This window comes from Myodes glareolus, chromosome 17 (genome assembly GCF_982192425.1).
Source record: "Myodes glareolus chromosome 17, mMyoGla1.1, whole genome shotgun sequence".
In the NCBI taxonomy this organism is placed as follows: Eukaryota; Metazoa; Chordata; class Mammalia; order Rodentia; family Cricetidae; genus Myodes; species Myodes glareolus.
The window spans coordinates 20,420,980-20,445,407 of NC_142042.1; the positions used below are offsets into that span (position 1 = coordinate 20,420,980).

The 24,428-nt window shown below is 43.3% G+C and overlaps 1 protein-coding gene across 5 annotated transcripts in view; it reads right to left on the reverse strand.

Moving 5' to 3' along the window:
* Positions 1-5,446: 5,446 nt before the first annotated feature.
* LOC125414828 (alcohol dehydrogenase 1-like) overlaps positions 5,447-24,428 on the reverse strand; it is a 29,472-nt gene continuing 10,490 nt past the window's right edge. The window contains exons 3-13 of one of the 5 annotated variants that reach the window (XM_087897529.1): positions 22,557-22,781; positions 22,034-22,176; positions 21,202-21,354; positions 19,975-20,076; positions 13,239-13,377; positions 10,490-10,577; positions 10,163-10,382; positions 9,747-10,007; positions 8,642-8,777; positions 6,509-6,647; positions 5,447-5,599 (exon numbers count right to left, since the gene is read on the reverse strand). In XM_087897529.1, the coding sequence (XP_087753655.1) occupies positions 5,575-5,599; positions 6,509-6,647; positions 8,642-8,777; positions 9,747-10,007; positions 10,163-10,382; positions 10,490-10,577; positions 13,239-13,377; positions 19,975-20,076; positions 21,202-21,240 (1,149 nt within the window). In that variant the 5' untranslated portion in view covers positions 21,241-21,354; positions 22,034-22,176; positions 22,557-22,781 and the 3' untranslated portion in view covers positions 5,447-5,574. The remainder of the gene's footprint in view (positions 5,600-6,508; positions 6,648-8,641; positions 8,778-9,746; positions 10,008-10,162; positions 10,383-10,489; positions 10,578-13,238; positions 13,378-19,974; positions 20,077-21,201; positions 21,355-22,033; positions 22,177-22,556; positions 22,782-24,428) is intronic. The other 4 variants (XM_085677645.2, XM_087897530.1, XM_085677646.2 and 1 more) reach the window with 4 other exon arrangements.

The following is a 24,428-nucleotide window of genomic DNA, read 5'->3' on the forward strand; positions in this document are numbered from 1 at the left end:
CTGACAAGTGTAAGTTGGTAGCTTTTATTTGCATTTCCCTGATGATTAAGGATGCTGAGCAATTCCTTAAATGTCTTTCAGCCATTTGAGATTCTTCTGCAGAGAATTCTGTTTAGCTCTATACCACTTTTTTTGTTTATTTGTTTGTTTTGTTTTTCGAGACAGGGTTTCTCTGTAGCTTTGGAGCCTGTCCTGTCCTGGAACTAGCTCTTGTAGACCAGGCTGGCTTCAAACTACAGCGATCTGCCTGCCTCTGCCTCCGGAGTGCCTGGATTAAGGGCTTGCACCACCACTGCTCAGCTTTATACCACATTTTTAAATTGGATTATTTTGTATTTTGATTTCTAGTTTCTTTAGTTCTTTATATATTTTGGAGATCAGCCCTCTGTCAGATAGGTTGATGAAGATCTTTTCCCACTCTGTGGCCTGATGTTTTGTCTTATTTACTGTGTCCTTTGCTTTACAGAAACTGTTCAGTTTCAGTACGTCCCATTTATTGATTGTTGCTCTCAGTGTCTGTGCTACTGATGTTATATTTAGAAAGTAGTCTCTTGTGCCCATGTGTTCAAGGCTACTTCTCAAGTTCTCTTTTATCAGTTTCAATGTAACTGGGTTTATTTTGAGGTCCTTGATCCACTTGGACTTGGACTTTGTGCATGGAGATAGATATGGATCTATTTGCAATCGTCTACCTGTTGACATCCAGTTATGCCAGCACCATTTGTTGAATGAGCTTTCCTTTTTCCATTCTACCATTTTGGCTTCTTTGTCAAAAATCAGGTGTTCATAGGTGTGTGGATTAATGTCAGGGTCTTTAATTTGATTCTGTGGGTCCATATATTTGTTTTTATGCCAATATAGATGTTTTTATTACTATAGCACTGTAGTAGAGTTTGAAGGGATGGAGATGCTTCTGGAAGTCCCTTTATTGTACAGAACTGTTTTAGCTATTCTCCATTTTTTTTGTTTTTCCATATGAAGTTGAGTATTGTTATTTCAAGGTCTGTGAAGAATTGTGTTGGGATTTTGATGGGGATTGCAATGAATCTGTAGCTTGCTTTTGGTAACAATGCCATTTTTATTATGCTGATCCTGCTATTCAAGAGCATGTGAGAGCTTTCCATTTTCTGATATCTTCTTCGGTTTCTTTCTTTAGAGACTTAAAGTTCTTGTCTTACAGGTCTTTCACTTATTTGGCTGGAGTTACTTCAAGATAGTTTATATTTAGAGCTATTGTAAAGGGTAATGTTTCTCTGATTTCTTTCTCAGCCCATTTATTTTTTGTATATAGGAGGGCTACTGATTTTTTCTGAGTTAATCTCATATCCTGCCATAGTACTCGAGATATTTATCAGTTGTAGGAGTTCACAGATAGAGTTTTTGGGATCACTTATGTATCTTATCATATCATCTACAAATAGTGATACTTCGACATCTTCTTCCTTTCTAATTTGTATCGCCTTGATCTCCTTTTGTTGTTTTATCGCTCCAGCTAGAACTTCAAGCACTATATTGAATAGATATGGAGAGAGTGGACAGTCTTGTCTTATTTCTGATTTTAGTGGAATTGCTTTGAGTTTCTTTCCATTTAATTTGATGTTGGCTGTTGCCTTGCTGTAAATTGCTTTTTATTATGTTTAGGTATGTTCCTTGTATCCCTAGTCTCTCCAAGACCTTTATCATGAAGGGATGTTGTTTTTTTGTGGAAAACTTTTTCAGCATCTAATGAGATGATCATGTGGCTTTTTTCTTTCAGTTTGTTTATATGGTGGATTAGTGTATGTTGAACCAACCCTACATCTCTGGGATGAAGCCTACTTGGTCATGATGGATGATTTTTTTTAATGTGTTTTTGGATTCAGTTTGTCAGTATTTTATTGAGAATTTTTGCACTAATGTTTATAAGGGAGATTGGTCTGTAGTTCTTTTTCTTTGTTGCATCTTTATGTGGTTTGGTTATCAGGGTAAATGTAGACTTACTGTAGACTTGTAAAAGAAGTTTGGCAATGTTCCTTCTGTTTCTATTGTAAGAAACAATTTGAGGAGTATTGGAATTAGCTCTTTTTTAAAATTCTGGTATAGAATTCTGTGCTGAAGCCATCTGGTCCTGGGCTTTTGTTTTTGGGAGGGGAGACTTTTGATGACTGTTTTTATTTCTTGGGGGTTATAAGTCTATTTAAATTGTTTATTTGGTCTTGATTTAATTTTGGTATGTGGTACCTATCCAAAAAGCTTTCCATTTCTTTTAAATTTTCCAATTTTGTGGAGTACTGTTTTTTTTTTGTTGTTGTTGTTGTGTTTGTTCATTTTTTTGAGATAGGGTTTCTCTGTAGCTTTGGTACCTGTCCTGTAACTCGCAGGCTGGCCTCGAACTCACAGAGATGTGCCTGTCTCTGCCTCCTGAGTGCTGGGATTAAAGGTGTGTGCCTCCCTCCCGTCCAGTGGAGTACAGGTTTTTGAAGTATGATCTGATGAGTCTCTGGATTTCATTTGGTTCTGTTGTATAAATGCCCCTTTTTGTTTCTGATTTTGTTAATTTGGATATTCTCTCTCTGCCTTTTGGTTAGTTTGGATAAGGGTTTATCTATCTTGTTGCTTTTCTCGAAGAACCGGCTCTTTTTGTTTCTATTTTATTGATTTCAGCCCTCAGTTTGATTATTTCCTGGCATCTCCTTCTGGTTAATTTGCTTCTTTTTGTTCTAGAACTTTCAGATGTTCTATTAATTAGCTAGTGTGGGATTTTTCCAACTTCTTTATGTAGGCTTTTAGTATTAAGAACTGTCTTGTTCATACTGCTAAGTTTGGGTATGTTGTACTTTCATTTTCACTGAATTATAGGAAGTCTTTAATTTTCTTCTTTATTTCTTCCTTGACCCAGGGGTGATTCAGTTGCTCATTATTCAGTTTCCATGAGTTTGTGAGCTTTCTGAATATCAGGTTAGAGATTCACTAACTACAGCCACTGGAAGAGGCATAGGAGTACCTGAGAGCGTGTGCAGGTGACCTATGGCTCATCACAGCACTAAAACACACCCCTAGGAGGATTCAATATGCTAATGAGACATGAAAAGCTTGAAACTGTGTGTAGAACTCATGTGACAGATACTGCATGTGCAAGGTAGCATGGGATAAGTAATACTATGCGATACAAAACTTTGCCCCATCTTCTGTACAGTGAACATATTAAAACCACACAGAGAAGAGCAGGCCTAAGAATTTATCATGCCAGATGAAGGAAAGGAGGAAACTCCTACATTTGAGTCCCATCAAGAGGCAGGCACCTAGCATTAAGATGCCTGGTGGTAGTGGTGCACACCATTAATCTAGCACTTGGGAGGCAGAGGCAGGGGAATCCCTGAGTTTGAGGCCATCCTGTTCTACAGAGTGAGTTCCAGCACAGATAATGCTACACAGGGAAACCCTGTCTCTAAAAAACCAAACAAACAGAGATGGAGACAACGCTCACTGATCACCTAGGATGTGTACCAAGAGACCGACAGCGAGATAATTCAGAACTGTCTCAGGGTCTTTAACTCAGCTCAGGCTCTGTTGTTGGCATGGCATACTCAAACTGTCGTCTGCCCACCTACCTGCTCACCTGCCTAGATCTGCCATCCACCCATCTACTCATGTATTCATCTGGACCCAGTTCCGCCCTTTTGTCTCTATTGCTGCTCTCAACTCAGCCTGAAGCCTGACTCTACAACAGCCCTAATAGACTCTTCAGCACAGTAATTCTCAACCTGTGGGTGGTGATCTCTTTAGGGGGTTAAACGACCCTTTCACAGGGGTTGCCTAAGACCACCTGCGTATCAGGTATTTGCATTATGATTCACAGCAGTAGCAAAATTACAGTTATGAAGTATCAACGAAAACAATTTAATAGTTGGAGGGGTCACCACACCACGAGGAACTGTATTAAAGGGTCACAGCTTTAGAGTGATTGAGACCCTCTGATTTAGCAGGGGCAACAGCTCAGGTTGGTTCGTTGTCTGCAAATTTATTTCTACTGTGTTTTTTGCTTTTTGGGACTTCTGAAACTCTCTGAAGTCTGCTGTGACCCCTTAACTCACACGAGTCATTCTATAATCTCTCTCTCTCTCTCTCTCTCTCTCTCTCTCTCTCTCTCTCACACACACACACACACTGTGTGATGTGTAATATGTGATCTGAGTGTTAATAGTAGTAAATAGATTGAAATTAAAGGATCCCTGCTCACCACTGCCAGGACTGTCAAGAAAAGCTGATGTTTCTGACAAATTGCTGCTGTTGAAACTGTGGTCCCTTGTGAGTTTATGGTTATTCAGTAAAGTTCTGCCTTGTGCAAAGGCAAACGCATGCTCATCTCTGTTTCTGACAAATTGCTGCTGTTGAAACTGTGGTCCCTTGTGAGTTTATGGTTATTCAATAAATTCTGCCTTGTGCAAAGGTAAACGCGTGCTCATCTCTGTTTCTGACATAATATGCCCAGGATTTTTGTTGTTGGCTATTTCTGTCCCTCCAGCCAGCTCTTAACAGCTCCCAATTAACCAATTAACCACACAGAGGCTTCTTGTTAATTGTAAACATTTGGCTGATAGCTTAGGCTTGTTACTAATTAGTGCTTACAACTTAAATTGACCCCTATTTCTTATCTACCTACTGCCACATGGCTTGGTACCTTTTTTTTTCTTTCCTTTTTCTTTTCTTTTCTTTCTTTCTTTTTTTTTTTTTAGCACAACAAGTTCATCTTGCTTCTTGTTACAGTCCTGGAGAAGTCCCACTAAAGACCACCATCCACGTATGCAAATCAGCATGTGCGTGTGGGGTTGCTCACCTGTAAAAAATGGTGACTAACCTGAGAGGGATGTGAAGGCTTCTTTTAGGCACAGCTACAGGGAGTTCCTAGGGCAGTTAGGTAATTTTATCTATGATTGGCTGGCAATTATGTTAGTATACTCCTAATTGGCTAGGGCTAGCAAGGGCTGGCTAAGGCTGTAGTTTTTCCATTTGGGGGCAGGCCTGGACAAGTTCTAGGCTGTATTCTTCCTTGGCTGCCGTAGAGCTGTCGGGGGCGGCTGGCTCAGGCCTAGAATACCTTGAGCTGCTGTTGGGGTCTTAAAGATTGATTGTCCTTTGTTCATGGCTTCCTCAGAAACAGCCTGCTCAGTTGCAAGAAGCAGGAACTGGGGCCTATATTTTAACTAACTTATTTGGAGCCTGTCATGATATTTTCCTGGCTTTCTCACTTCTCTCCAGGTCTCCGGGCGACCCCTCTCTTCTTCCTCCCAGTGTTGTTCCAGGCTGGTTCTCCCGTTTAACCTCTTCATGCCTACCTATTGATCATTTAGCTCTTTATTGAAGCAATGAGAACAACATGTCTTCACAGTGTACAAAAAGATTATTCCACAGCACAGGAGAGGGTGAAGGAGAAAGGGGATGAAGGGAGGGGAGCAGAGAAAAATAGTTGATTTTCTTTAACAGTTTAATTTGTTAACATTGCGTATGTGTGTCTTTCCAATTTTGATCTTCAAGGAGGTAAAGAAGCACCGAAGAGCCCTGCTGAGGATCCTAGTGCGCCACATTGTCAGGATCTCAGAGCGAGAGGACACAGCGGATGCTGAAACACAGAAGAGCAGATGCTGATGTGGCTGACTTGTCTGTGCTCACAGAGACAGCACAAAGCAATTCCAGCATATACAGGTTAGGAGGAGAGAACTGCTCACCCATCTCCATTTCCCAGCTCTACTCTTGGTACTGTCCTTTCTCTTACGGACACTGAAAGTATCTGTAATCGAGGCCAGCAGAGAATTGTCAATCATGAGCTCTGAATGTAGCAACGAGAACCAGACAGTGCGGGAACAGACAACCCTGGGCAGTCACATTTCACCCTGTGAGCTCTCGCCACTCTTGAGGTGGCCACTCACTGGTCTGGTGGGAACTGAAGTAGTAACTCTGTTTTCTAATTGTAAAAGGCCGTGTGAAGACAATCATTGGATTGCATTTTGAATTGAAATGTCAGTCTTTTTGTTGTTGGTGGTTTTCTCATCAACTGAGGTGCTATGCTCTTAATAATTTCCAAATTCTAGTCATCGAGAAGAAGAGCAATGTACATTGTGCCTTATATGTTAGCAAGTTCCCTAGAGAACAAAGCATCCTAAATCTACCATTCTAAAGCATTCATAGCAGGGAAGTTTGCTCATCTATTCTCCCCTTTATTTGATCTTTTAAGCAAAAACTTATTCCTGAGTAGTTCTCACACTTGAGGTCTTGCAGTTGATGCTGGCGTTGGAGATAGAAATGTGACATCCAAGAATTCACCTGACAATTGAATTACCATTTACTGTCACAAGTCATCATGAGGGTGGCAGACAGCCGAGTGGGAGCGTGGACTTTTCCTAACACTTTGACTGAAAGTCACATGTATGTCACCACACCCAGGAACATCTTACGTACACACACACAAGTATGCATGCACACACACACACATATGCACACACACACTTACCCCATTCACACAAATACTGACCAGTTTTCCTCTCGCAACAATTTGAATGCTTTGTTGACTTTTTCAAAAGGCAGCTTATGGGTTATAAGAGCATCTATGTTGATTTTCTTTTGTACGCAGTCCGTTACTAGTTTAGGGATGTTGTCTCTGGTTTTATACCCTGTAGAAGGAAAAGACAAAAGTAATAGGATGTGAAAAATATCAGAGCTCCCATGAGACTTTCCATTTCTAAAATTATCAAAGCCGTTCATTCATTGGTCCTTTTCCTAAATGTCAAAGCCAACAGTTTGTTGCTAGCAGAATCCAGTCACTGAGAGAACAGTAATTTCCAGAGCTATAGAAGAGCCCTGCCATCTTTGTTCTCAAGGTTATTACCATAACCCATGTGCCTAAAGCTCTCCGTTGTCTTCAGGATGCGAATAGTTTCCTACAGCACCTGCTGGCTGATTGACCTGGGTTGACAGACTCCTTTCCTCTGAGGCTCTAACATCGGCTGGAAGGTGAAGGTGGCAGGAAGTGGCTAGTGTCATGGACACAAAGGCCAGTCATGGGGTGAGGGACTCCGAGTATGACTGTGCTGAGTCTCTTATTTCTGTCTTCCCTTTCACAGAGGAAGAGGAAAATTCTAGCACAGTCTCATTGAAGTCCACACACCCAAGGACATAAGGACTCCCTAGAAGGCCTCACCTCCTAAAGGGCCACAGAACCTCTCAGTAGCACCATTCTGGGGACCTCTAACTTACAGACTTGGTGGACATTCAGCATCTGTACCACAGAAACAATACGATATCTGACTATTGCATTATTAATTCACGTGCAGGGTTTTCACTAACCTGGAACCTGTCAGAATAACAATGAACAAAGGGCAGCCTCTGCAGCAGATTCTTTAATCCATATTAAAATAATTCCTCTTTTTAAGGAATTAGTTTTATGAATTAGTGAGATAACTGGCTATTAGTACCCGGCATGCCTCTCCAGCATGCCCTTATGCCTTTGCACATGCACACACTCTTGGTGTCATAAATAGATTAGGATAAATAGACAGCACAGTAAGAAGGTACACATGGTGTCTGGGAATAAGACACTTTCAAATTTCAACTTTGGGATTGGAGTCGCTGGTAAAAATCAAGGCCAAAAATTGAGGTCTGGAGATCTGTGAGCCAGGCACAAGACTGGTCAATCAGATACCTGGAGCCAAACACGTTCAGGTTTCCAGCAGTTGTGTGGAATCCTAGGGTCCTTCTAAAAGCCTGGAAGAGCCTCTAAGGCAGCATAGTGCCTGACAGGAAACAGACCACAAAACTTCAGGATGTCAGGCTCATGACAGGAAGGTGGCAAAGCCTCTTGTCTGGGGACAGAAGAGAGACTGGAACTAGTGACCCAGTGTTCGCTCAGCAGGCAATTCTTCCTCCGCTGTTTACTTCCCAGCTTCTGTCTTACTGAGTGGGTACTATTCTTGCTGCAGACCGTATAGTCCTTTGTGCTGAGCCAGAAGGCTGTATCTGATAGCCCTTAGCAGTCACACAGATGAGGTCATCTTGGCTATCCAAAGCTCATTGCTTCCTATTTGATGCGAATTTCAGTTTCTTATTCCTCCTGCTCTGATAAAACTATCCTGATACGAGCTAGAGAGATGACTCATTGACCGAGCACTTGCTTCTCTTCTAGATGACCTGGGTTCAATTCCCAGCACCTACATGGCCATTTACATCTACCTTTAACTCCAGCCCCAAGGGAGCTGATACCCTCTTCTAACCTTCAAGGGCACCAAGCACACAAGAGATACATAAACATACATGCAGGTTACATGCAGGTAAAATACACATAAAAAATATATTGACAAAAGCAAAACAAACCTCTTTTTTTGTGAAAGGTAACCACACACACACACACACACACACACACACACACACACACACACACAGACAACAACAGAAAATGGAGAAAGATAGATGGTTAGCTATAAAGCAAAAGCCGAATCGATTCTATTTAGTAATCCCCAGCATTCAGTTACTTCTTAAATAGTGCAGAGAGTGCAGCCCACACTTCCATTTTCTGATACATTGTCTTCTACTTCTTCCCATTTTCCTCCACTATCCCCTCCGAGGAGCATGCAGAGGATTCTGGGAAGAGAAAGGAAACGGAAAGGCCTACCTCCCATAATAGAAGATTTCAAGGTTCTCCCTGGCAGAAGTACCATTGGGTCAAAGGAAAGCTGTGAACCTGTTGGAGCGACTCCCATAATCACACACACTCCGTAGCTCATGTTGCAGGACTTCAACGCTGAGACCTAAATGCAGACACAGAATGGTTACTATCTCAGCAACTCTGCTGCGGTAACTTGTAACTTGTAACAGGCCTGGTAGAAATGAAGGTCTTCTAAAGAAGCCTTTGACCCTCAATTGGATCAGTAGACTACTAAAACAAACAACCTCAAAGAAATGGGCATTGTCCCATGAACCACAGGCTAGGAGAGGAAAAGGGCACCAGACAGCTTGGGCATTTGTATCCTGGGGATGAGACTGAGGTGCAGACAGGACTGACCAAGGGTGGGTAGGAACAAACCTTGGTCTGGACTGCTCAGATGCGTGTATCTGTTTCAACTTTGCTCTCACTTCACGACTTGGGGGCTTCACTGGGTCCTTCCCAATGTGGCCACATTGATTAAATAATCTTCTTCTTCTTCTTCTTCTTCTTCTTCTTCTTCTTCTTCTTCTTCTTCTTCTTCTTCTTCTTCTTCTTCTTCTTCTTCTTCTTTTTACTTTTGAGTTTTAATTTGGGTTTTGGGTCTTTAAATTGGCTTATCGAGAGTGGGTGGCTAGGCCACCTTGCGGCACAGGTTGTATTCTTCAAGTCTGATAACAATGCTAACGTGTGCTTTCAGGGATTATGTGGGAGACGTACTATGGTCAAATAGCATGCTTAATATGATGCCTAGAGTAAGTTGTTTAAATTCATTAAGATTAATATCTTCCGTCTTTAAGATGAAGATATTATTAATTAGCTGGGAAGGCTGATCTACAAATGAAATAGGGTAGAATAGGCTACTAGCTTATAACAGTGCAAGGCACGCCAGTGTGCTCAAAAAGGCTAGGTAAAAACTCACTGCCCCTCATCAGGACTGGACATACAGAGCAAAGCTTAGTATGCTGGAGGCTCTTGGTTCAATTTGCAACACCGATTTCAAATAAAATAAATGGCAGTAAACTCCTGACTTTAATAAGTTAGTGTGTTCACGAAACGTGCTCAAGACACATACCATGGTTTCAATGAGCCCGATGGCCTCAAAGGCAAAGTCAACACCCACACCTGTCATTTCCATCACCACGTCCTGGACAGGCTTCTGGAGCTTCCTAGGGTTGAGACAATCAGTGACGCCCAAGGCTCTTGCCCGGCGAAACTTCTGCTCATTGATGTCAACCCCGATGATTCTAGAAGCACCAGAAGCTTTGCAGGCCATGACAATGGCAGAGCCGATCCCTCCAAGTCCAAAAACCAGGCAGGTGGAGCCAGGGGTGACCTGCAGATTCAGAGGTGGTCTTGTGTTAGTAGGAAATGAAGAGGAGGCGGGGGAGGCCTCTTTGGTTTTGTCTATGACGGAAGGAGCCTTCCGGCCATGTGGCTCCTCATTTACCCGGTAGACAGTCACTGAAAACAGCTCAACTGCGTCCTTACCTGTGCTGTATTAAACACAGCTCCAAAGCCTGTTGGCATCTCACAGCTCAGGACACAGACTTTATCCATGGGAGCAGCATCATCGATCTTGGCCACGGCAATTTCATCCACCACAGTATACTCCGTGAAGGTGCTGGTCCCATAAAGATGATAGAGTTTCTTCCCTCTGCAGGTAAATCTGCTGGTTCCATCCAACATTAATCCCGTCGGAGAGAGAATACTACTCCCCAGACCGAGCAACAAAGAAGAGAAAAGACATTTTCAGGACTGAGTCAACCTTTCTCCCGAGGAAAGCAAATGGGGTGAGAAGACAGAATGGGAACTAACTTCTCTTTCTCACAGAGGTTTCCCTTCGGGTGCAGGCAGTAGCTGCATTCTCTACACTCTGGAAGAGGAAACATTAAAACTTTATCTCCTGAGGAAAAAGAAAAGAGAAAGTTAGACCAGCTCAGGGGAGACCTGAAATACAGTCAATACCATTGGGAACTGCTTAGAGCAGATGTCATCATTTTGTTGCAGAGGAGCGGAGGTGTGGTATTTGAAGTTAATTATCATTCCACTCTGGGGTAAAAATTCAATTTTAATATCAATAGACCTGCAAGATTAAAAAAAAGAATTCAGGTATTTGCCACTCGTGGTATTGAGGTTCAAAGACAAGAGGTAGCTACATCCAAGAGTGAAATCAGTCTTTGTGGTATACAAGGCTTGTCTGTTTGGCTCAGTGTTCCAGGAGAAAAGTAGAATCTGTGCTTACTGATATTTATTGGAAGAATGAATCATATATGAGCTAAATTAGAATCACTACTCATTACGAGGTGTTGTATTATGCTAGAGCTTGAGGGAAGGCGGCCTGTGCCCTTCATTTTATTCTGTCATTAAGCAGCTAAATTAATCAAAGGAATTGACCTTTTTCAGGGCATTGCTTCATAGGTGATTGAGATCAGTCTGTGCCCTGCCCTGAGCTACTCCATATCACACAAAACAATGGTTTTCAGAGCGATTGCCCCGAAAAATGACTTTACATGGAGCTTTTGACTCCTTTTGAGAAAGGAGGGAACTAACTGCTCCTAGGACACCATCCAGAGATCTCAGCCCTCATAAAGCCTCTGTTTATTGGCTTTTCTTTCAGTTTTCCAGCTTTCCTCTTAGGTCCCTTGCAATGCCTTGCCTCTGTAACCTACACATATAACCATTCTGTAGTTCCTACCCTCAACATAGCCACAGATGTATCTACTGTGTACTGTGTGCCATGTGGCCAGAGTTAATATTCGTAATTAGGATGGGAATGGAGCAACTCACAGGTGCCTCAGCCAGGGCTTGCTATCAAGGCGGTCATGAATGTCTGGCAAGTTCCTGCCAACCAAACTGCTGTGCCATGTGAACTTACTGTTAGTATATTCTGACATCATGGGAAGGTACAGATATGTTCACCCATATTCCTGGCATAGCATGCTCACAAAATACGTAAAAGAAAACAAAAAATAATCTTTGACAAACTTTTTGTTAGAATAATGTGATGTTATATATATTATCATGTTTGAAACATGAAGAGCTGTAGTGTGGGGAAAGGAAATACAAAGTCTAGGAGAAATTCTTACACATGATACTACTCTGTACAATTGAAAAGATTCGTGCAGACACACACGTGTGTGTGTATAGGAAAGGGCTCATGTTTTATGTTTACCAATGTTGTGATAAGTGTATCTATTGTAATTTTTAGTTTAATTTTGGGTAGACTGGTGTGAGATAATATCCATAAAGATGGATGGGTAAGAATTCTTTTGGGCTCTTGTAGTCAAAAATAAAATTGGAAGAATATGAATATTCTATTTTTCCATGAGGGAATTGAACACAGTCTTGTGCAGGATAGGTAAGTAGGTAAGTGTCACACCCCTGAACTCCATCTTCACCTGGGGCTCTGAATCCCAGGTTGCCTATATCTGTAGCTGATGTCTGGATGCAGATTAATGGTTTTGTCGACATACGGTGCATTTTGAGGTCTTTATGCTACCTCGGGGGGGGGGGAGAAGAGTCAGAGTGGGAATTCGGACAGGAATTGGTGCCTCTAGGTGGAGACAGGCCCTTGTCCCTCTAGAGCTAATACACAGAGTACAGCTGGGACCTGGCTAGGCAGTACCCACAAGAAACTGCGTTCATCTGAAGGTGTGTACCCTTCCTTTCTGGAACACCTGAAACCTAACACCATCTCTACCATACCCACCATGAGTTTGGGGTCTGCTTGCTCTTCTGAGACCAGTCTGGAAAGACATAGTTATTTCTTCGTTTTCTCTCAGATGTTGGCTGTATCCTAAGGATGCTCTCACACCCTGTAGTCAATGCTTAGGGATTCCCTACTCCTTTTTCTAAAGCTACTCTCCTCGACCTGTGGCTGTATGTGCCCAGGGGGAGGGGGCTGACCCCCATGCTGCCTCAGTTCAAGCAGAGTGACTTTCTTCCTTCTCTTCTCCACTTCCTCCCCCCTTCCAGCTTGCCTGCCCTGGGGCTCCCTTTTAAGCTCCAATAAACTGTGTTCATGCTTCTGTTGGAGTCCGTTCTCTGTCCTAAAGCTTATTTGTGATTTTTCTTAAAGTCTTTCTTAGTAAAACTAAGAACATCAAGAGAGGACCTTGATTTCCCAGTTACCATTTGATATCATATGATAGCTCTGCTGGGACTTCATGTGAATTCTGATAACACCTTTCCTGTCTCTTAATTTCTTCCTTCCTTCCTTCCTTCCTTCCTTCCTTCCTTCCTTCCTTCCTTCCTTCCTTCCTCTTTCCTTTCTTCTTCCCTCCTTCTCTCTCTCTCTTTCTGAGATTTATTTATTTATTATGTATACAGGGTTCTACCTGAGTATATGCCTGCAGGCCAAAAGAAGGCACCAGATCTCATTACAGATGGTTGCGAGCCACCATGTGGTTGCTGGGAATTGAACTCAGGATCTCTGGAAGACCAGCCAATGCGCTTAACCTCCGAGCCATCTCTCCAGTTCTGCCTCTTACTTCTTCAAGTGACATAAAAGCTAAACCTCCTCCTGCATCCCTGGATAACATCAATATCACGTCTAGTTACCTACCTGGCTTTACGGTTGTTACGCCTTGTCCAATACTCTCCACAAGCCCAGCTCCCTCATGGCCCAGGATGGCAGGAAGTGGCACTTTGTCTTTCCCTTCCAGGATGTGGTTATCGGTACCACAGACTCCAGAGGATATAATCTGAAAAGATGATTAAATACATTGAGATAAAATGCCTAGTGGCAGAAAGAGAAAGTCACCGTGTACACACGAATATGTGGATCCTGGCATCGAATCTTTAATTTGTATGTTTAACTTGGAGTACTTGTAGGGCCAGGTGTGCTGGTTTGGTTTTTGTCATCTAAACCAAACCTACTATAACTGGGGAAAGAGAAAGTTAATTGAAAAAAATTCTTCCAACAGATTGGCCTGTAGTAAAGTCTGTGGGGTATTGTCTTAATTAATAATTGAGGTGGATGGGTCCTTGCCATCCTGGGCTGGTGGCCCTGGGTTGTATAAGAAAGCAGGCTGAGCAAGCCAGGAGTGAGCAATCCAGTAAGCAGCGCTTCTCCATGGCTTCTGCTTCAAGTTCCTGCCTCCAGGTTCCTGCCTTGATCTTCCTCAGGGATGGCGTGTGATCTGAGAGGAGTAAAATGAAATAAATCCTTTCCTTCCCAAGTTGCATTTGCTCACTGTTGTCCGTTATTTTGTCTGTGTTCTGACACACAAAGCTTGCCTGGCCATCAGAGGGAGGAGCTAGCCACTTGTTAACCCTAGAGACGCCACTTGTTAACCCTAGAGGCCCGGTTGTGGTGTCACACACCTTTAATCCTGACACTTGGGGAAGAAAGCAGGAAGATCAGGACACCCTGGGCTACAGGGGATTGAGTCGAGCATTGGTGGTGCACTAGGGAGGTGGAGATGGAGCTTGCTCCCCATTTGGGCTGAGAGTTTGTAGAGGTCAGAAGTCTCTAGGGGCTGCTGCCCTGCTTCTCTGATCTTTGAGCTTTCACCCTCATATCTGACTCCGGGTTTTGATGGATAAGACTAAGGAGGATCATGCTTCAGGTCATTGTGCCTTATCACAGCAATAGAATCCTAACTAATACACCAGGAAAACTAAAAGAAGCCCCTCGTGGGAGAGGGAAGAAAGTGTTGTAAAGGAGAAGGGAGAGCAGGATGTAGGTGAAAAGGAAACGGGATTAATGAATGCAATGCCTGCGTTACTCTCTATGGTACAGTTCACTCCACTGTACCGTTTGCGAGCCAGGCAAGGGCCTGGAGATTAAAGGAACACACAAGAGATGTGGGTCACTCGTGAGGAGATAATGCCAAATGCTGTTTATTCAAGCTTAGGAAAAACCTTATATACCTAGCTGCTGCACAATGGAATTCCCCCCAGGTAGGTGGGAAATTATCAGGCCCAAGATGGAGTAAACAAAGGCCCTATAGCTAACCACCAGGGGACAGAAGGAGCACAGGAACAACCAGGATGTTTAACTGGAAATTGCAATAAGATGTCTGGCCAGAAACTCCTCAAGATGAACAGTGGGAGGAGGGGTAGACCCATCGGCCCTAGAAGTGAGGAGGGAGGTTTAAGTGTAGAGGGAGATGGGAAGGTAGGGCAGAGTAGGGGTGGGACAGGAATAATTAACACTAGGCTATTTTAAAAAGCTATGTGGAAACCTACTATTTTATAAACTTCCTAAATGTGTGTCTGTGTGTGCATTTTCCCCTAGAAGTCATAGGTTGCCAGATATTATTGCTAAAGGGACAGTGCCAGTGCCAGGTCTGGGGATATCTCCCCCTTGAATTATCTGCCGTCAGTGACTGGGAGACCCCCTCAAGCCAGTGCTGACTGGGCTGCTTTCTCTGTGCTCATTTGTTTTCATGGTCCTGAAGGTTCTCCTGTGTGCTACTGGGAGAGAAAGGCCATCAACGATTTTATCTGCGAACTCTTCAAGTGACAATAATGACCAGTCTGGTAGGATGCACCCATGGGTGCAGGGGTGGCATTAATGCTACGGGGGTCACCAACCACTTTCTCACTGCATTTCCAGTCCACTCCACAGGAAGAAACACAGGCCTGGTATGTAAATCTGGCCCAAACCCCACAGTTGCAAGTTCATAGGCTCTAGAAGCAATCCTATTCCTATTGTTTTATTGCTAAAAGGACAGAGTATCAGCCCGCCCTCTAAAGACATACATGTTCACTCCTCAATTAGTGCATCTCTCAGACCTTCAGAGAAGCTCCTTTGTGCTGCGGATGACAGCTAATGCAGAAACTCACAGCTAGTTCAAGTGCAGAGAGTATGTACGGCACTCTCTGCCGTCAGTGGGACATCTTCGTCACACACCTCCCCAAGGCCGGGGCCATATTGTGGAAGAGGGGTTGGAAAGATAGTAAGAGCCAGAGGTTGAGGAAGACCAGGGAGAAACAGTGTCCTCTGGACATGACAGGACGGATGCACCGTGAACTCACAGTGGCTTGTCACCTGCACAAGATGAAGCCACTTAGCATCCCAGGAGAGACGGGTTCACAAGCTCACACTTAGCTGAGGAACTATTGACAGTTGGTGGCTGCTACGTGAGCCAGTTTTCTTTAGGGGGATGGGCCTGGGTCAGACAACCGTGCTCCAGTGGGTGGCCCCACACCGTTCATATGTGAGCAGCATGAACTGGTGCTACGAGCCACAAACATTGTACAATAAAAGTACAGCTGACAGATAACTAGACAAACCTACAAGTGTGCACTTTATGGGGAACCTGATTTGCAAAGCTTTGGGAACACCCATCGTTTGGATAGTTACTGTCAATTCTGTCAAAATCTTGTGAAGTTATGGCTTTCCCCCTTCCGTAAAGGGATTCATCCCAGAATATCCCAGCAGTGGATAAATCATCCTTTAAACCCGACTTATCCTGCACTGGCAACTGGATGACCTCTCCCACACCTTGGGGCCCTGGTGTGGAAGCATTTACTCAGTCAAACCTTTGTTCTCATAGTCAAATCTTCATAAAGCCAGTCCCCCATAATTATCCTTATTGACAGGACTTATTGCCAAGAAAGGAGCCCTAGGCAGGAGTCACTGAACAGAGAGACAGTATGTCTGTTCTTACTGATTGATAAACAGGTCTGGGTAGCCCTGAGTTCTTTAACAGCCAATTCAGGAGAGTATGACCTACTGGTCTTTGTTCTACCCCAACAAACTATTAATATTCTCTACTTACCTTCACCTTTCATTTGACACAAAGTCTTAATCTAGGTCATTAGTTGTTTGAACCTTTACCCCTAAAATGTACAGGACAAAAGCTTAGCTCGCTAAACCAGCCCCAGAAACTGAACTCAGTGAGCTGTTAAAGAAGAAAAAGGACGTGAAGAAGGGAGAGGACAGGGATGTGGGGAGGGGTGAATATGATCAAAACATATTGCATGCATGCATGAGGCTCTCGAAGAATTAATGCAATTATTGTATTAAAATACCTGGTCATAAAATTATTGGGTCTTGTAGAGAAAAATAGGTTACAACTTCAAGTGACATTATTGTACCCACAGAACACAACACGTAGTTTCTCTTGTCTTCATAATTTTGCCCCGACTGCCTTAACTTGGCAAACATCACTAAATTCTTTCTGGCACTTTGCTACAAACTGCGGGATGTGGTCAAGCATACAGCAGGAACTTTAGGGCATGTCTTGTTACATGAACTCACAGGGAGGGAAACCTGGGTGACATTTTGATGTTCCTCCTGAATTCCACACCAAGCAGTAAAACAGCCTAAACCCCAAGCCTTTCTGTGCCAGCTTTCCCATCCCCAGCCCGCGAGCTGTTTTATGATACCAGCTAACACGCAAAAGGGACCCGGAAAGGCCTTTGAAGCCATCCCCAAAAGTTCTTCTGCACTATACAGTTTTCTTGTTTTTTCCTCTTTGCAACAGTTTTCTTTCTCTAACTGTTCCAATTCAAAAGGTCACTTAGTTGTCCTCTGGGGCACAGAGATGCCACAGCTGGTTGGAGCTGGTGGCCAGTCAGATCAGTTTCAGACTGCATATTTCCCCTGGAACATGTTGACAGAGCTAACAAGTTTTATCTAGACATTCTCTTGATTTTTGTTATTTTTTCTGGCCCGCAGAAATTGATCCTTGGAACATTCCAAATTCTTTGTAAAATCGCTCTTTCGCTTTGGCAATCTGCTCACTTTGATGTTATTTTCTTCATTCCTCTGGACTTTTCCAGGATGGAAGATGTTTATCTCTGTGTTTTCTTGGTCTGTTTATTAAGGCCATTGACCCAAGAAGTTACCTGGCAGTCCTATCCCTCTCTGTCCTCTTGTTTACTTGCTGCTCCTAGTTGCCCCACAATCCCGTCTCTCTCTGCCCTTTTGCTTGTTTGCTTGCTGTTTTCAAATACCCTCTCTCGTTGGTCTTGAGGGAAATCAGTATAGTCTGGTCCACAGCTTTAGATTTGCAGAGATTCAATGATGTCAGCGTGAAGTATTAATTGCATCTTTGCCTAGTTTTCTGTGTTGAGTTTGCTGCTGCTTGCTCACAGAGTTTCCAGGCCTCTCTTAAATGCTTATCACCAAGATCTTGGGTATGGTTTGGGTGTGGTCTGCTTCATGAGAGGTTCACATGCTAGACTCTCGCTCCCCAGCACAGCAAGTATTGAAAATCAGTAATGTCTTCGATGCATGGGTCAAGAGTACTACCCTCATGAATGGCTTAATGTCTTTCTCAGGGGACTAGATGGAGAGGCTTGTGAGAAGATTCATCAGTTAAGAATGCTTTCTGCTCCTGCAGAGGACCTGAGTTTGTTCTTAGCACCAAAGCTGGGCAGCTCACAACTGTCTGTCTTTCCAGCTTCAGTGTATTTGTGGCTTCTATGGGGCACCAGCACACAAGTACACACAGACACACAGACACACACACACACACACACACTTTTAAAATGAAATACATCTCTAAAATGGATTAGGTCTCATGGGATGTGTTAGGTCTAGCAGTCCCCAGCATAATAGTACATGGAGGGAGGTAGTCAACTTCAGATGAAGCCATGAATTCACAGCTTCTGTCTTTATGAAGAGAGAGACCAGGAGCTTCTTCTTTTCCATGTCCTCTCTTTCTCACAGAAAGGTACAGTAAGAAGTTGAGCATCTGTCTGTCTGTCTATCTATCTATCTATCTATCTATCTATCTATCTATCTATCTATCTACCTACCTACCTACCTACCTACCTACCTACCTACCTACCTACCTATCTATCTATCTATCTATCTATCTATCTATCTATCTATCTATCTATCTATCTATCTATCTACCTATCTATCTCTCTATCTATCTATCTAAGCCAGTATGAGAGCTTTTATCAGAACCAGGCATGCTGAGTCCTTCATCTAGACGACTTCCTGTGTTGAGTTTGCTGCTGCTTGCTCACAGACTCTGGAACTGTGAGAAAACAAATCTTCTCTAAAACACATGCATGATGGGATCCTGTGATGATGGCCGGAGCAGACCCAGGTGAGGTGGTCCTGTCTAGAGCAAACTTTTCCCACGGTTGAGAATGGCAGAAGAAGGTGGGTGATTAATCTCTAGTACTCTAGATCTGTCATACCTGGAGTGGAGAACCTTCCAGGGAACCAATGTGGGAGGGGGGCCTGGGCCTCATAGTCACTCCCACTGCAGCAGAACAACTGCTTTTGTTTGAGTCTCTTGTCTCCTGATGTAACAGAATATCACCGACTATGTCATTCTGACCCTACCAGTTTATTTGGCTCACAACTGTGGAATCTGGTGAATCTAAGACTATGGTCTCTCATCCAACAAGGGCCCACTGTCTGTTACAACACGGCAAACAGCAGGTGTGTGTGTGTGTGTGTGTGTGTGTGTGTGTGTGTGTGTGTGTGAGAGAGAGAGAGAGAGAGAGAGAGAGAGAGAGAGAGAGATAGGGAGGTAGGTGGGTGCAGAATCATGCTTTTATTAGGAACCTGTAAGAAATGTCTTCCTATAGGATCAGCTTTAATCTGTTCATGATGGCAAAGGCCTCACGATCCACACACTTACCTCTTAGAGACATTGTCCTGGAATCTTTATAATGGCAACCACACTTTATCACAAGTTTGAGAGGACACCTACAGCCACTGAATAGTTATATATCAGAATAGCTCTGTAACTGTCGAAAAGTGAGCTTTAGGAACCAACAGTTGCATTGATTTTCACCAATCTTACTTTGTGTGTATGAGTTATGTGTGCGTGAATGAGCTTTCCTGTGTGTGTGTTTCCTGGCTGTATGAGAGAAAGAGAACTTTCTGTGTATGTGTGTGTGTGTGTGCGTGCGTGCGCGCCCACACATGCGTGCGCGCCCACACATGCACCAGAGGTTGAAGTTCAGATGTCTGTCCTCATTTGCTCCTCTGTGTTTTGAGACAAGGTTCCCCACTGAAATAGAGGCTCATCGCTTTGGCTTCACTGGTTGACCAGAGAAGGCCGGGGTATTCTCCTGTCTCTAACTCCCAGTTACAAATGTATGCTTCTTGCCTGGCTTTTACGTGACTTCACTGATCCCTCCCCAGTCTGATTTTCAAATCCAAAAACCATTGGTATTTTAAATGTATTTATATGTCTTAGGTTGGTGACATTTTAGCAAAATGCAACAACCTCATTATTGCTATCTGTATAAATCACAGGAAGTCTTAACTCTCTTTAATATAGAATACCATTTGTTTCCTAAATTAAAAGAAAATCATTGTAAGCACACACGTACATGCGTCCATATCTACTCAATGCATCACCGTTTATATTTACCTTAATTCGGACTTCACCGGCCTTTGGTGGATCAACTTCAACCTCCTCAATGGAAAGGGGAGCATTGGTTGTCCAGGCAACAGCTGCCCGGCACTTGATGACCTAGGATACATGCAAAAAGGAAGTGATGACTTGTGTTACTACTAATGAACAAGAAACAGGTAAGACAAGGAGTCAATTTCCCATCTACTTCCCTGAGCAGCCATCCTGTTTGTCTCCTTTAGAGGTGAAAACAGTCTACTTATGTATTGGAAACAATCTCTTGTATCTTCTTATGTCTGATTAAAATAAAAACTTAAATAAGATGTTATAATGTGAGTGAGTTCACGTGTGTGTGTGTGTGTGTGTGTGTGTGTATTTACATATACATGCATATTATACCTTCTTTTACCTCCAGAGCGCTGATTGGAATTCTTAGCTGATTTCTCTGTATTTAAAATGCCACAAAGTACCAATGTTGGTTTATGAAGCTCAGTTCTGCTCTCTGAGCTTACTTTTCTGCCTTGTATTTTCTACCACTGCTTACTTACCTGGAGATTAGACTCTATCACACAGAGAACCTGGTAAGAAGAGACCAGCAGCACCTTGGAAGTAACATGGGAAACACTGCCCCTCCTACTTTTCTAGCCCAAGTTCATCCTAGTGAAATAGAGCGTAGAACATTTAACTTGCCATTATAAATGACTTCCTCTGTCTTATAACATTGATTCCCTTTAGTTTGCAAATCTCCATATAGTTCAGTCTTTGCTTTTCTCTACTGATTTTCCTTTATTAATAGATACTTTGGAGATAAGTATTTAAACATTATACTCTTTACAAACTTTTCAGGATTGATTAAGTTGCTTATCTTTTTAAACACAAAAATAAGGGGAAAATGGGAACACAGCCCCCCTCCACTATCACTAATTATGCAATTCCCAGAACTTTGGAAACTCATAAGGGACAGAATATGTGCAGTGCCATGGATGAGCCTTGCCCTGGGAAAGCCACCTCCGTGATCACAATATCTCCCATTGGGGCTAAGTTTCTAAGCTGTTTCTTTAAATGATAACAGTTCTTATTTTATTATGATTTTCATAGATATTCTTCTAAAACTGACTTGCAAATTACCAGGAGTTCTTCCTTTATGCAAAGCATGCTCTCAACAAAGCCTTTATTAACAAAGCATATCTGCTACCAATTATGACCATCCAGGAGAATGCATTCCAAGAGCTAACTCTGACTTACACTGCTGGGTGTTTTCATGGCGAGGCTGGCTTGCTCCATCTTTGCTTCTGGCAGGTTCAGAGCTGAGGTCCTCTCTGTCTCTAGTGCTCACCTTCTGAACTGAGCACTGATGTCTTCTTACGCTCCAGAGTGACTCAGACACTGTGCATTAACCTGAGAGGGAGGGGAAGGGAAAGAAAGAAATGAAAAATCAAAAGATGGAAAAAGGAAGGCAGGCATGAAGCCAGAAAGGAAAGATGGATAAAGTATAAACAGGAGAGGAAAGTAAAGTATGGTTTTAGATGGAAAACGAAAAAAAAAGATGAAGGAAAATCATCAGCTATTCTGAACTGAATTTTGTGCTGAATGTTTGCTGTCGTGCCTTCTGATCCCGATACAACTGCTGTCTATTTGTTCTTAATCATGCCTTTCTGTGCAGAGACTGAACTTCCTAAAGAATTATAGGATTAGTTTGAACACTGTTTCCTGTTTCAGATGTTTTGAGTCTGGGCGTGGCAGGGTGGAATTGTGAGGAGAGATGCAGAAAACTGTGAGGAAAGAGAAGAACTCAGAAAGAGAAGGACAGATTGGTGAAGGATGCTCGGGAAGGGGCAAGCGTAAGAGGAGGAATGCAATCAAACAGGTTGTAGTAGACCCGCCTGCCTTTACCTGCCGAGTGCTGGGAGTAGGGGCTGTGCTACCAAGCCTGGCAGATTTTAACACTTTGAAAGGAAAATACATCAACCACTAATGCAAATCAGAAAACAAGAACCATCAAAAACACACACATTAGGTTTTCATTGGCACAAATGTGTGTGTGTGATAAATCTTTCCTAAACATGCATGTACTCACCCCAGACAGGGAACGGAGAGCAGACTGGAGGAATGGCTGCTCCAGAGTCCAACTTGTTGAACTACCGAGTTTTTATATGGGTTACTAGCTGGAGTGAATGAAGCATGATTAATACAATCCCAGAGGCAGAATTGGGGTTCAACCTGAAGGTCAGAAAAGCAAAGCAGTCAGTCACTGGCTCTTACCTCTGCCTCAATCCAAAATGGTGATCCTGCCTCCAGGAATCTCAGAATGAGACTGTGTGTGAGAGCTGTCTCTTCCCATTTTATAATCCGCTCTAGGGCTGGAATTAAGGGCGTGCACCACTACCACTGGATTCTATGGCAAACTAGTATGGCTACTGGGATTAAAGGTGTGTGCCACCACTGCCTGGTCTGTTAGGCTGGCCATTGTGACTGTTTTACTTTTCTGATCCTCGAGAAAGCTTTATTTATTAAAATACAAATGAAATGCCACTACAAGTGGGGTGTTATTTGCACCAACAAGGATGACTCAGAAGTAGCATCATCACCAAGCTGCATACCTGGAGCTTTCTTTGCACGGTTTGCACTGGAGCGGAACTGTCCCGGAGACTGCTCTATAGCTTGCTGGTCAGTTTCTCTTGAGCAGTTACTTATGACTTCCACAGTCCTGGGGAACCTCCAAGCTTCAATTTTCCCAGACTTGTGACACTCGCTCGCTACCTCACGAGTTTCGGCAGCCTTTCCTCTGGCTCCTGGAGCAAGCGAGTGTTTCAGTTCAGAAGAAGCTGCTCTACTACAGAGACCTCTCACGTTAATGCCTGTAATGACGCCTGACTTCACTTTTGATATCTGCAGCGGCTTTCAAGACCCTGCGCATCCCTGTTCCTTTCATGTCTTCCATGTGACTAAATGGATGACGAATCTTCCGCAGTCTCCATTAGTGTTGTTGGCCACGCCTCCCCTTGATCTTTGAAATCATGTATGTACCTTCTTGACAGTGTGTCTGACTCTCCCCAGCAAGCCCCATTTTGTCAGTAATCTTTTTTCTACCCTCCTGGCACATGTATGGCCTCACCCGTCCACATTTGAACCAATTTTATGTGAAAATTGCAGCCAGTCTATAAGAGTGATGGCCACTGGTACCTCTAAGCACGGGTTTCAGCAATGATCAGCACAGCTGAGGCCTTATTTTGCCTGGATAATTGGCCCTACTGATTGCTCATGAACTTGTATTTTGAACTGTTGCCCTTTGGCTAATGTCTGTGGGCTGTGTTGCCACCTGTAGGCGAGCCTGCGTTTGGAGCTAGGCTGCTTATTGCTTCATCTGCTGAATATTATGAAGTCTCTTTTACAGATTCTGGAAGCAAGACACTCAACACAGTATGACTACAAAGATGTGGTGGCTACAATAAGAAATGCCTCTTCTAGGCTCATGAATTTGAACACTTGATTCACAGTTGTTGTTGGCATTTGGGAGAGTTATGGAACCTTCAGGAGGGTGACTCTTCTGGAAAAAATACACTACAAGGATTTTTGTTTGTTTTGCTTTATAATATCACTCTGCTTCTTGTTCTACATCTTTCTCTGTATCTCTGTGTCTCTACCTGTATCTGTGTCTCTGTGTCTGTCTGTGCCTGCCTCTGTCTCCATCTCTCACTGCTTCCTGAATGCATCTGTCACCCTGTCCTGCCTTCCTCGGCACGATGGACTCTCCCTCTGGAACCATGTGCTAAAATGGCCCCTTCTCTTCCTTAATGGCTTCTGGTTATGCTGTTCTATAACAGCAACAGAAGCATATTGATCACAGGCGAGTGTGGAGCAAGCCACAGTTCAGAGTAGTTTTACGGAGGAAACAACTCTGGAGGGCACGGGTAGCAAGCTCAGAAGACCGATGCTTTGTTGAATACGGCATCAGTTACTTTACTCTTCATCGTGACAGGAACATTTGACAGACTGAAAAGGGAGGAGGATTTCGTCCCATCTCTCCCTCTCATCGTGAGGAGGGGCTGAGGGCTGAGATGGCTCTGTCTGTGGTGGGCAAGGCTGTCATTCAGCATGATCACATCTCAGCAAGTAGGGGGCCGAGACACAAGCTGAAGTATAATGTAAGACAGGAGGTCCCTTACTTTGGAGAGCAATCATTGTCACAGGGAGGATGCAACCAGATGATGGTCTGATTGGAGGCTCTGGGAAAGAGCTTACTTGTGAACAGAGGCTCCTCTCCCTCACACAAAATACATTAATAATTCAAAAATGTTGCATGGTCGTATTGGAAATCCAAAAATCTACTAGACAATTACTATCCATTAGAAAAACAGAAAGGGCACCAACTGGGGCTGCACCTCAGTGACCTCAGCTGATTCTAAATTAACTTTAACATCTGCTAACTTGTTAATCCTACTGTTCAAGTTACAGCTTAACATGGAGTCTTG